The sequence below is a fragment of the Delphinapterus leucas genome, chromosome 15 (genome assembly GCF_059928025.1).
Source record: "Delphinapterus leucas isolate spDelLeu-1000000601 "Yukka" chromosome 15, BTC_Dleu_Yukka2, whole genome shotgun sequence".
Lineage (NCBI taxonomy): Eukaryota > Metazoa > Chordata > Mammalia > Artiodactyla > Monodontidae > Delphinapterus > Delphinapterus leucas.
The window spans coordinates 26046643-26059260 of record NC_143143.1 but is presented as its reverse complement, the minus strand read 5'-3'; the positions used below and the strand labels follow the sequence as shown (position 1 = coordinate 26059260).

The 12618-nt window shown below is 39.5% G+C and overlaps 1 protein-coding gene across 6 annotated transcripts in view; it reads right to left on the bottom strand.

The window, feature by feature from the left end:
* The window catches only part of PARN (poly(A)-specific ribonuclease), a 161549-nt gene that overhangs the window by 68059 nt on the left and 80872 nt on the right, over positions 1 to 12618 (bottom strand). The window contains exon 22 of one of the 6 annotated variants that reach the window (XM_089896129.1): positions 1 to 12618. This exon is cut by the window's left edge and continues 21292 nt beyond it. The exons of the other annotated variants lie outside the window; for them this stretch is intronic. Within the exon in view, the coding sequence (XP_089752255.1) occupies positions 12413 to 12618 (206 nt within the window). The 3' untranslated portion in view covers positions 1 to 12412. 6 annotated transcript variants of the gene reach the window in all.

Sequence of the window (12618 nt, the reverse complement as noted above, 5' to 3'; positions counted from 1 at the left end):
AATTAAAAGAGAGCCCTATTCAAAAAGAAAACTTTTTAACTGACCGTGGGATAGCAAAGTTTTTGATAATTACAGAGGAAGGTTATGAGTTATGAATATGTTTACACATACTATTATTTTTTTAACATCTTTATTGAAGTATAATTGCTTTACAATGGTGTGTTAGTTTCTCCTTTATAACAAAGTGAATGAGCTATACATATACATATATCCCCATATCTCTTCCCTCTTGCGTCTCCCTCCCACTCTCCCTATCCCACCCCTCTAGGTGGTCACAAAGCACCGAGCTGATCTCCTTGTGCTGACGCATACTATTATTAATATGCTGAAAATGTTATATTCAAAAGGCTTGATTCGATGCCAGCAAAGACTAAATAAATTTTCTTTGAGACAGAGCAGTCTCAATATTTTATTTAATTAATTGTGTGTTTGGCTATAGCTCAACCTCAAAAATCCTAATCTAGGCTGAACCAAAATTCCACAATTCATTTCATTTTTAACTATAGGCTTAAGAGAACAGAGTTATCACACACTAAACGAAAATCTCAATATCATTTCTGAATGTAGGCAAGTCAGCATCTTAAGCTGACAACTTTCAACGTTCGACAGAATTTAAAAATTATTCTTGAAAGTAAAGCGTTCTGAGAATAATAAAATTATTCCGAGAATCCAGAAGGTAAAATTTTTAAAAGGTAAAATTTCCAAAGAATAAGCTAAATTATAAATAAAATTATTCTGAAATAATTAAGTAAAATTATTCTGAGAAATAAAATAATCCCCTTAGAAGACTTAACCTACCTGGAATGACCTCTCAAGACAGCCATCTCCATTGAGAAAGGAACCTCTCCTACAAGGCTACAATCTGCCAAAGAGATGTAAACAACGTATCGATCTGCTTATTTGACCTTACTGATCAGCCCCTGATGTGGCTTCCAGACAAGGTGCCCACTGCATGGATGGGCACTCCAACTTCTAGCCTGCATCTTAGAATACTCATTCGGCTGGCCCTGCTCCCTCACAGAAAGCACAAACAGTGCACTTAAGAGTTACTGAATTGAGTGTGGAGAGAAGGGGAAGAGCGAGCTTAATTCAATAAATATGACTTTCTGCATGATTGTTTAGTAATTTTTTCTTTGGCTATAAGTAAACAGATTATTTTAAAATGTTGTCACAAATGACAAAACAGTGTAATTACCAATACATTTTAAAAAAATTTTATTGAAGTATAGTTGATTTACAATGCTTTGTTAATTTCTGCTGTACAGCAAAGTGATTCAGTTATACACAGATATACATTCTCTTTCACATTCTTTTCCATTATGGTTTATCACAGGATACTGAATATAGTTCCCTGTGCTATACAGTAGGACCTTGTTGTTTATTCATCCAATATATAACAGTTTGCAACTGCTAATCCCAAACTCCCAGTCCTTCCTTCCCACCACCCCCCCGCACCCTGGCCCCGGCAACCAAGTCTGTTCTCTATGTCTATGAGTCTGTTTCTGTTTCGTAGATATGTTCATTTGTGTCGCATTTCAGATTCCATATATAAGTGATATCATGATATTTGTCTTTCTCTTTCTGACTTACTTCGCTTAGCATAATAATCTCTAGATCCATCCATGTTACTGGAAATGGCGTTATTTCATTCTTTTTTATGGCTAATATTCCACTGTATATATGTACCACATCTTTATTCACCTATTAATGGCCATTTAGGTTGTTTCCATGTCTTGGTCACTGTAAATAATGCTGCTATGAACACAGGAGTGCATGTATCTTTTCAGATTATAGTTTTGTTTGGGTATATGCCCAGGAGTGGGATTGGTGGACCATATGGCAACTCTATTTTTAGTTTTTTGAGGAACCTCCATACTGTTTTCCATTCCAATATGTTTTCTTATGAAGAGATACTTGGGGGATCAAAATTTTAAACACTATACCCCATCCATCACTTAAGAGAGCTATCAAATGTATAACAAATAATAAAGATAAACTTATATCATCATTATTGTTTAAAACCCACAAATATGAAGCTCAAATACTCGGTCAAATATCACCAACATCTAAGAGTATGTGAAAAGCGTTTTTATATGTAATATTAACACAAGTGTGAGGGCAAAATGTATTAAATCACAGAGATTTTTATAGCTGGAGGGAAAAAAAAGCCTACAGAAGCAACTGTTTCAGGTAGAATCCTGCTGCATAGGAATAAGTGCATTTCCCAACCCTTCGGGGAGGGTGTAAATATTTTTCTGTTCTTGAAGGAATAAACATTTTGGCATCGTATTTCTTTAGTAAAGAAGGAAGAATATGGTTAAATGTCCTTGTTACTTCTAGTCCCTAAGAAATGGGTTTCACAGCTCACCAGAGTTGAGATATACAACTTATCATGCTAACATATTCCTAACAGTTTTCTTTCAGAGAAGAGTTTAAATCCTCACCCAGAGCCAACAGACAAACAAAAACACCCCAACAAAACAATGACAGAAACAAATGGTGGAAACATTCCTCTTCAGAAAAGATTCCCAGACACCCAGCAATTAAATTTAACCTGCTCAGCGTTGCTGCAGGCTTTTCAAGCATCCTGCAGCTGAAGACTCTACCCACAGGGGAGAACACACCGCAGAGGGTTGAAAGAATGTGTTCATTTGTGAGGAAAAGGAAAAGGTCAGGGCCATTTCCAAAGTATGGGGTAATGAATTTCACCAAACAAATTTCAACAAAGGCTGCAGGAAAACCAAGTGAAACAACATATCCTCCTAAAGCTGTAAACTGCCATCCAGGGTAGCTTTTAAAATCAATACATATGCAATAGCCAACTTAACCAGTACTGTATTTTTCTAACATTTTCACAAATTCTTGAAAAAAAATGAAGGCTGGGAAAATGATCTACTTAGAGATAATTAAGTGCCTGTATAGAACCACAAATTATGTAGGTTTTATAAAAATTCACTTTTTTAAAGCACAAAAAGAAAGATTAATCTGTATGATATGAAGATGATCTCTTCCTTAAAGAGAAAGGAAACAGCTGCTTAATCAAAATGACAAATAAGGAAACCCAAACCTTGAGCTGGACTTAGTTTCTTTATTTGTCATTCTGCTTTTCCAAAGACCATACCAGGTCACTGAGTTTTAAACCCAGGTCTTCACTGACAACCGCAGAAGCAAACAGCAGCAGACTACCTAGCTACCACCATCCTGGCACATGGTGTTTTGACTTGCTATGCAGACAATGCTTATCTTCTAGCCAAGCTTGCTTTTCTGCTGTGCTAAACCAGGAAGAAGAAGAGACAGAAGAAATCTATACAGAGAGCAGAAAATGTAGAAAAGAACTGAACCACAGACGGGGGAAAAAAAATTCACCAATGTCAAAAGTTCTGAATGCCACCCAATCACAGGTTGCTCAATAAAGGTAGTTTCTGGAGGGAATTCCCTGGCAGTCCAGTGGTTAGGACTCTGCACTTCCACTGCAGGGGGGCCGGGTTCAACCCCTGGTTGGGGAACTGAGATCCCGCAAGCCGCTCGGTGTGGCCAAGGGAAAAAAAAAAGGGGGGGGGGCAGTTTTTGGATCATTTTCCCTTCTTATGAGTCCCAAGAACACACAAAAATCAGATGACAAGTTCTTAACTCTTCTATTATCTCCAATCTATATAAGTATTTCCTGTCAATTGTACATTAGTCTTCCCTTATTTAAAAAAATAAAACAAAATTAAAAATTCACTGCTAGCTCAAAACCTAAAAGCACACAGCTTGCTTATCTCCATGAGTTGACACAGGATGATAAGTCCAAGGTTCCATTATCTGTTAAAGGTCAAGGATGAAACAGCTTGGCCTGTTCTAGGGACACAGCCTATACCCCACACCCCTAATGCCCTGATCAGAAGTGAATGCCGTTGTTCACAAAGGAGAGGGAAAGAGAGTCCAGACACATTAACAGAAATCCACTCCAACTGCTGAGAAAACCCCAAGCCACATCCTATTTGATGGCTCATTAAAAAAGGAAAAAATTACTTGGGAAGTGCTCAAGCAGCAGACGAATTCCAACACTAGTCAGAGAGGGAAGCTAATAATACATCACACATAACGTAAGTTTGAATCACCACGCTGAAACCATGAGAAAACTATGAGACGACATATCTTTGGCTCTCTTCTGCCTCCTGAATTATTAGGCTTAACAGATTCAAGTTGAGATCCATGTACTTAGAGGGTTAAATGCATCTAAAAAGTAATTCTGAAAAGCCTTTAAGAGCTAAAAATAAGTGATTTTTCTTTTCTCCTCCTGGAAGGCATAAGTTAAAAAGCCACTAATTGTGTATAAAACACAGTACGACAAATAACATTATCTTCCACACTGGAGGTAGAGCTGCCATGGAGTGGAGCACTTCCTAAGCGCCAGGCCTGCACCAAGTGTGGTACCAACAATCCTCTCACTCAGCCTCATCCATCCTGGGAGGCCGGCAAATGGGGTCTCCGTGAGGAGGAGGCTTGCTGACTCTCTACAGATGGATGAGCAAAGGACTATTTCAGCTTCGTTTTCCACAGGAGGAAACCTAGGCTCAGCAAAGTCGGGATAAGTAACTGGCCAACACCGGTTAAGCACGTTAAGAACCTGGCCCCGGAAATCAAAGTGAGGCCATGGCACACCAAACAGGCCTGCTCTTTGCACTCTGCCTTACGGTCTCCGATATCTCTTTTTATCCATACGCTTCTACAAAACTTTACCTTTCCAGGTGAAACTAACAATAAAAGCAGTCAGTCATCTTGTTCATTTTAAAGAGTTTTTTTTCTTTCCTTTTTTTTTTTTTCTTATAACTAAAATAAATGCTTCTCTTCCAGGACCACCTAAAAACATACTTTCAGAACTTCAGCAAATATACTATTAAAAATAAAAATATTACAGAACTGTAGCTTTGCTAACAAATAATACAAATATGGACTATTTATTATATATATTCATTTTATCTGAGGTCTCTCAAAATCGCTATGAGGGAGTCATTCGTAGGCCATGACAAATGGGTCCCATCATTAATCATTCTAGTCCCCTGCTGGATATCCTGTAAAATCCTGTATATACCAAATATACTGTGATACACCACACTGTCTTGAGTTATGACCCAATCTATGTGGCTGTGACTGGTACAACTGTTTAGACAGCTCACTAAGAACAAAATCTGTAACTTGGCCTAAGGCCCTGCTCGATGGGGCCCTGCCCAGCTGCCCAGCTGCCCGGTCACCTCTTCCCCACTCCCTCACAGCGCTGGCCTTGCTCCCTCTTGCTGATAAGCCTTTGAAAAAGGTGCTGCGTCTGCCTAGACTGCTCCCCACCACAATGCTCATACTCACTACTCCTTCACTTGTTAGCTCAAAACTCTCTTTCTCAGGGAAGCCTCCCCTAGACTAGCTCTGTTTCTCCTGTTCTGTCCTCTCATCTAGCACTTTCCACACTTTATTAAACTAATTTCTGCCTCTCCCACTAGACTCCAAACTCCACGGGGTTGGGGTATGTGTTGCTCACCCCCTGCATCCTCAGCACCCAGCATATATGCACTAATTTGATAAACTGTTGAGAGCCTTGTGTGTGTCAGGAACCGTTCTAGGCACTGGGGATCTATCATGGACCTCTGATTCTAATAAGGGGAAACAGACATGAGGAAGTGTACAAACTAAGTGAAAAATCAAACAACCACAGTGCTTTGGAGAACAGTAAGGCAAGAAGTAGGGGGAGGTGTGGAAGAGTTACTTTCAAATGGAGTGGTAAGGCAAAGAAATGTGGGGCAATGATGTGACAGAGGTGAGGTGAGGGAGTGTGAATCACTAAACACCTGGGGAAAGATCATTCCAAGTGGGGGAAGCAGCTTGTGAAAAGGCCTGCAGCAGGAGTATGCCTGGAATGAGCAGGCATATAGTGGGCACTTGATAACGATGTTTTGTATAAATGAGACAGCACAGAAAAGCTACATAAGATCAAGCTGTTAATTATCACAGATGCCAAGGGGAAGCTAAGTTTTCATCATATAACTTCTCTATTGGTAATAAAACACCATGTGGTCCACAGAACAAACGCAGAAAAGCATCTTTACAAACTCCCCAAATCAACACTTACCTGTCCCTTACTGTCTCTTCAAACCAAACTTGCCTTTGTTATTGTGTTGGTCAAATTCTAAAATATATACTTGCTCCTGTCTCTCACAGCTCAGCCATAAGCAACTCATACAAAACTTGAACCTAAGTACTTGGAGATGTTAACTTCCTTTTTAAACCAATGTCCCCAGTACAAACATGAACTGGCTTTAACCCATCTCAGGTAGCAAATTCTACGGTATGTTTCATTGCCGTTAAATCACTAGAACTGACAAGTGAGCTCAAATACATATACATGAAAATATTTTATTGCTAACATAATGTTTCTCCAGAGGTTTTAATAGTTAAAAAAAAAAAACAGTCAAAATGAGTAACAGAAAAGGATTGTGCTCAAATCCCATAGGAAGTTATTAAAAAAGAAGCAAAAAAATTATCCCTATGGCCAACGAAAGCATGCCAGAAAGACATGTCTACAAAGGGGATGAAAGCTGTGCCTAATATTTTGAAATGAACTGTAAAAATTTAAGAGAATGATATAATATACGTGAGAACAAAATCAGAACTAGAAATACTCAGAAATGAGGGGACGGTACTCAAGAAAACATTAGAACTCAAGAAAGAATTCGATATGAAAGAAATCATTTTATAAATGCAGACTAAATTAGAAAGAATACAAGAATGAATAGATGCAACATGCCTTAAGAGACAGAGACGATGAAAAAGAGGAAAAATTTTAAACCAAAAAGAAACGAAGAGGTTAAAAATGATTAGAAACTAAGTGACAGAAGACAAGCGAAGAAGATTCAAACAGATACAATAGCAGTTCTCATGGACAAAAACAAAAGCAATGAATAGAACAATACTGAAAGTTAAAATTCATGACAGGGCTTCCCTGCTGGCACAGTGGTTAAGAATCCACCTGCCAATGCAGGGGACATGGGTTCGAGCCCTGGTCTGGGAAGATCCCACATGCTGCGGAGCAACTAAGCCCGTGCGCCACAACTACTGAGCCTGCACTCTAGAGCACGCGAGCCACAACTACGGAGCCCATTAGCCACAGCTACAGAGCCCACGCGCCTAGAGCCCATGCTCCTCAAGAAAAGAAGCCACAGCAATGAGAAGCCCATGCACTGCAACAAAGAGTAGCCCCTGCTCACCACAACTAGAGAAAGCCTGTGTGCAGGCAGCAACGAAGACCCAACGCAGCCAAAAAAATAAATAAATAAATAAATTTATAAAAATAAATAAGTAAAGGGGCTTCCCTGGTGGCGCAGTGGTTGAGAGTCCGCCTGCCGACACAGGGGACACGGGTTCGTGCCCCGGTCCAGGAGGATCCCACATACCGCAGATCGGCTGGGCCCGTGAGCCATGGCCACTGAGCCTGCGTGTCCGGAGCCTGTGCTCCGCAACGGGAGAGGCCACAAGTGAGAGGCCCGCATACCGCAAAAAATAAATAAATAAATAAGTAAGTAAGTAAAATAAATTTCATGACATGACAACTTTGCTGAAGTAACCAAACAAACAAACAAACAAAAAACAACAAAAGAGGCAATACTGCACACTGAAAGGACACACCACATACCTGGGAAAACTGATTCAAAACAACCAGCCTGAAGACATATCCTAGTAAAGCTAGTAGACTTTAAAGCAAAAAATCTTTGGGGCATCCGTTCGAAAAGAGCAAGTCATTTAGAAGGGAAAAAAGTCAGACTGCCTTTGAGAGAAGCACTTCAAGCCAGAAGAAAATGGAATGTCATATGTAAAATACTCAAAGAGGGATGCCCTGGTGGCGCAGTGGTTAAGAATCCACCTGCCAATGCAGATTGAGCACTGGTCTGGGAAGATCCCACATGCCGCGGAGCAACTAAGCCCGTGCGCAACAACTACTGAGCCTGCGTGCCACAAGTACTGAGTCCGCATGCTACAACTACTGAAGCCCGCATGCCTAGAGCCCGTGCTCTAGAGAAACCACCGCAATGAGAAGCCTGCGCACCACAACGAAGAGTATCCCCCGATCACCACAACTAGAGAAAGCCCACATGCAGCAAAGAAGACCCAACGCAGCCAAAAAAATAAATACATAAATTTATTTATGTATTTATTTTAAAAAAAGAAAAAAAGAATTCCAGAAGCATTCTTCCCATGACTTCCTAAAACATGTACTAGAGAAAAAGCTTCAGACAACCAAACTGGCTGAAGAAACATCATTATAAGTACTGATAGTGAGCATTAAATATATATTTACCTGTAAGACTAACACTAAATGATGGCTATAAAGGATAGAGTACAATGCATATGGCTGATGGCTCTGACAATGTAGATATTAAAAGAGAAAACATAAGAATAAGGGAGGCATACAAGAAGAGTAGAATGTGCTGCCCTCTTTATAGTTAGTAATGGCGAGTAAAAGGGTATTTCCTCAAATCAGATGCAGAGGAGAGGGAAGGCAAGGAAAATAAGAGATTATTAGCTAATTTCAATATTGCTCATATTGGCAGGGAACCAATAAATAATGACTAAAAATAGACAAGATTAAAATATTATATGTTAGTTGTGGCAGACTGCAAAATGGCCAAAAATTCTTCCTTCTTTTTATGTACACCTTTTGCAGTGTGACTTTTCTGCTCTTCCCATCAAGAGGTGCAGTGATTTTACTGCTCCCCTTGAATCTCTGATTGACATGGGACCTGCTTTGGCCAAAGGTGTTTTAACAAGCACAATGCAAACAGAGGGAACTTATGGACAGTGAAAAGGGGCATGGCTAAGGTATTACATAATGGCATTAGAATATGGTAGCCCTAAAAAAAAAGAATATGGTAGCCCTCAGGACAAAAATGTTAAGTTGCTCTTAAAAAAAAAAAAACCCACAAAAGCAATAAGCAAAACTTGAAAAAACATACTAAAGGGGAGAGATAATAAATAAAACAGACATACAGAGAATAACTATCCATATAAAAGACTTTTATACCTACATATATACTATAAAACAATGACAGAACCAAGCATTATCAGTTATATGAATAAATTTAAATGGGCTTAAACTCACCTATTAAAAGAAAAAAAATTGATTGGTTAGCAAAGCAAAATCCAACTCTGTGCTGTATTATTGTGGTACTACTGTGATGTTATCTCCCAGATATCTTGGGAAATTAAAAAAGCAAAGTTGAAAAAAAAAGTAAATATAGATTACAATTTATCTAAGAAATAGAAGAATATAAATATGTCTACTTACCTGTTTATATTAAGAAAAACAAACAATGGAAGGATAAAACACACACTTTTAAAAATAGTTACTTATAAGGGGAGGGAGAGAACAGGGTGGAGGAGACTGGGATAAAAACTAGACTTTTCTGAATACAGTATATCTTGTTTTTTAAATCTGACTTTGGAACCGTGACAATATTTTAAATAATTACAAAATAATTGTATTTTGTAATTGTATTAAAAGAGATCCCTAAGAACTAAAAAGAAAACAAATGAGCCTAAATGTATCCAGCTTGGGGCATAAACTCACAGAGAGGGAACTAATCCAAAAGGCTTTAAAACAGCTATCAAACTGTACGTCCCTCAAGGGCAACAGCCCAAGCCAAACAGAACTGCAAAAGTCTGAACTGTTCTCTATCACACTGGTGGTGATTGCACTGGTTGGTTATTCCGAGACTGCTGGGTATATACCATGAGATAAAACAGATGAATAATTATATGATACTCTATTGCCACCCTTCCCAGTATCACTGGGAACCAGGATTCTTGGTATGGGAGAAAGAAGATATATGTAAGACCAAATTAAGTAAAAAAACTTTAGCCCTGATGTTGAGTCAGAAATGCCAGTTTGAACTCACGATGTATTTTTATCTGAAAGAAAGGAAGATGTTTTTCTTAGCTCTGTCTATTGTAAAGGCTCAAAAACAATGACCAACTCAGCACAGTGAGCACTCTGGCACCCTGATTGTGGTCTTGAAATACCATTTTCCATGAAAAGTATCCAGAGCTCCTTAGAGGAGTGTTGACTCCAGGCCTGGGGCAGAGCATGTACCAGATGAACCTGGAACATCTGTCTGTCACAGGGCAGGTCAAAAGGACTTGGCCAACCTCAAGAGGCTCTCACTTGCACAGCTGGGAGAACTGGATCATTAGTAAGGGTTAAAACTGCACCTGGATGAATTGCATTGTAGGTGTTTATGTGCCATTACGTCCATGAGTTCAGTGATAGCAAACCAAAATAGCTAACCGACTGGTCACAATTGGACAATTCTAGTAAATCAACTCATTTTTTAAAAGAGCAATAAATGAAAGGAAAGAATCAAACACATATTCTGCTTTTCCTATACCAATTGTAAACCACATATAGCAGATAAGTGAGAGTTCCTCTTTATGAATGTATTCCTACAAATAAAGGAAACAGGAATGCCAGAATTACAGTATCACCTTATTGCAACCTCTAATGAAATAATGGATCTACGTTAATCATTAACAGCTGTCACATCACAAAACGAGAGATACCCGATACCATGGGCTTTCCGATGGACGAACACAATGACACCTATGAAGCGGTCTTGCATCCTGACCAAATCAAATCTTATTTGGATCAAGCCTCTAGATTTAATAAGTAGTTTACAGGAAACAGGAGGACAGGAGAATATATAAGACAACACAAGGGGATACAATCAGTAAAATCAGAGCTGCAAGAAACTCTACAGGACAAATGACCCTGTTTCTTCAACAAATGAGAGAAAGAGAGCTACAGAATAAGAGACATAATAGACATTTCAACAATCACAGTATGTGGCCCTTATGTGGATCTTGACTCAAATGGAAAAAGAAAAACTCACGACACTTGTGAGATAATTAGAAATTTTAACAGTAAGTGAATATTTGACGATGTTAAAGATTTTTTTTTTAAGCAATAATAGCATTGTGGCTGTGTTTTTTTTAAAAAAGAATCTGTCTTTGAGAGATACACTGAAATAAGAACCAGTGAATATGATATGGTGTCTAGAATATGCTTCAAAATAAAACAAAAAGGGAGAGAGTAGGTATTGGTGGACATGAAATAGGACTGGCTATAATAGTGGCTGAAAGGGGAGTGGGTGAGTACACAGAAGGATTCATTCTATTCTTCCATCTTTCCTGTGTATCTTTAACAGTTTTCCCAATAAAAAATTCAACCAAACCAACAAATGGACCGCAGGAGCCTCCCACCTCCTCACACCCCTCAGAGAGCCAACGTGAGTTTACCATGGCCTGAGACTCACCATTGTATTCCCCTGTCTGGTGACTATGCCACAATGGGTTACCCTCTGGTTTCCTAGCCTGGCTCCCCAAATGGCTTAATGAAGGTAAAAGATTTAACATAAATTCATTTCCACTTCCGTTGCTTTTCCAGCTCTCTCAAGCTGCTATAACAACACACTTTGACAAACGTAAATATCCCCTTTTCTTTTTCATATGGAAAACAAAGTAAAATAGAACATTTGACATGCCATAGACCAAATTCCTCTATTTTTTCCCCCAAACTCCTAATTTATCTCCTCCCCTTCTTCCCGTCCACCCCCACCCCCACTATCCCCTTTGGTAACCATAAATCTTTCTATGTCTGTAAGTCTACTTCTGTTTTGTAAATAAGTTCATTTATATAATTTTTTTTAGATTCCACATGTAAGTGATATCGTATTGATATCACTTATATGTCAAATTCCTCTAATTTTTTTTTTTCTGGGATAATTAAGATGAGGTCTAAGCATAAGCTAAGACATTTCCACCAGAATTTGGCCCCTTTGGAACTTTCACTCTCATGGAGAGGAGTTCAAACAATAAACAGAGCAAAGATATCCCCAAACTCAAGATTTTGTGGCTGTTCTCTGAAAGCAAACCAGGGTTGCCAAAAAATTCAATGACCCACAGGTCCCATCCCCCCACCCCCAAACATCTGACACGTGGTATAATCTGGACAGAGTCACGCATCAGTAAATGAACACAAGGAACCACACCAATCAGTTCACACCAACAGAGAAATGTGGCTGCTTTCTACTTGGAATATGTGTTAAATAATACAAAAGAGCTCAGTCTGAGGTAAAAGTAGTCCCCCAGGTAAAGACAAGAAAGGCCTAACACCAACATTACAGAAAGATCTTCAGCCACAGACGGGTGGGGGAAGGTGCCAAGCTGGTGCAGAAACGCAGAGCCTCCTCCCAACTAGAACTGCAGGGAGCACTCCAGAAAGGAAACCAAGACTTTTTTTCTCTTTTTTTTAATGTACAGTTGAGCTTAAAGGGAAGAAAAAGAAATCCTCAGGTGTCAGAAATGAGCGAGAACTTGAAGCCAGGGGTTAAGAGCAAGAGTGGGCTGGGGCAGCTCCAGGGAGGATGAGACCTGGGCACAGGCCCCAACAGCAAGAAGCCAGAGACTCAGACACGGTTTCAGGCCCGTGTGGGGCAAGAACAGGACTGAGGGCCCTGCACAGAGCTGGGCACATAAAAAAAGACTCACCAACTGGCCTGGAGATGTGGCAACCAAGTCTGTCCCTGCCTAAGG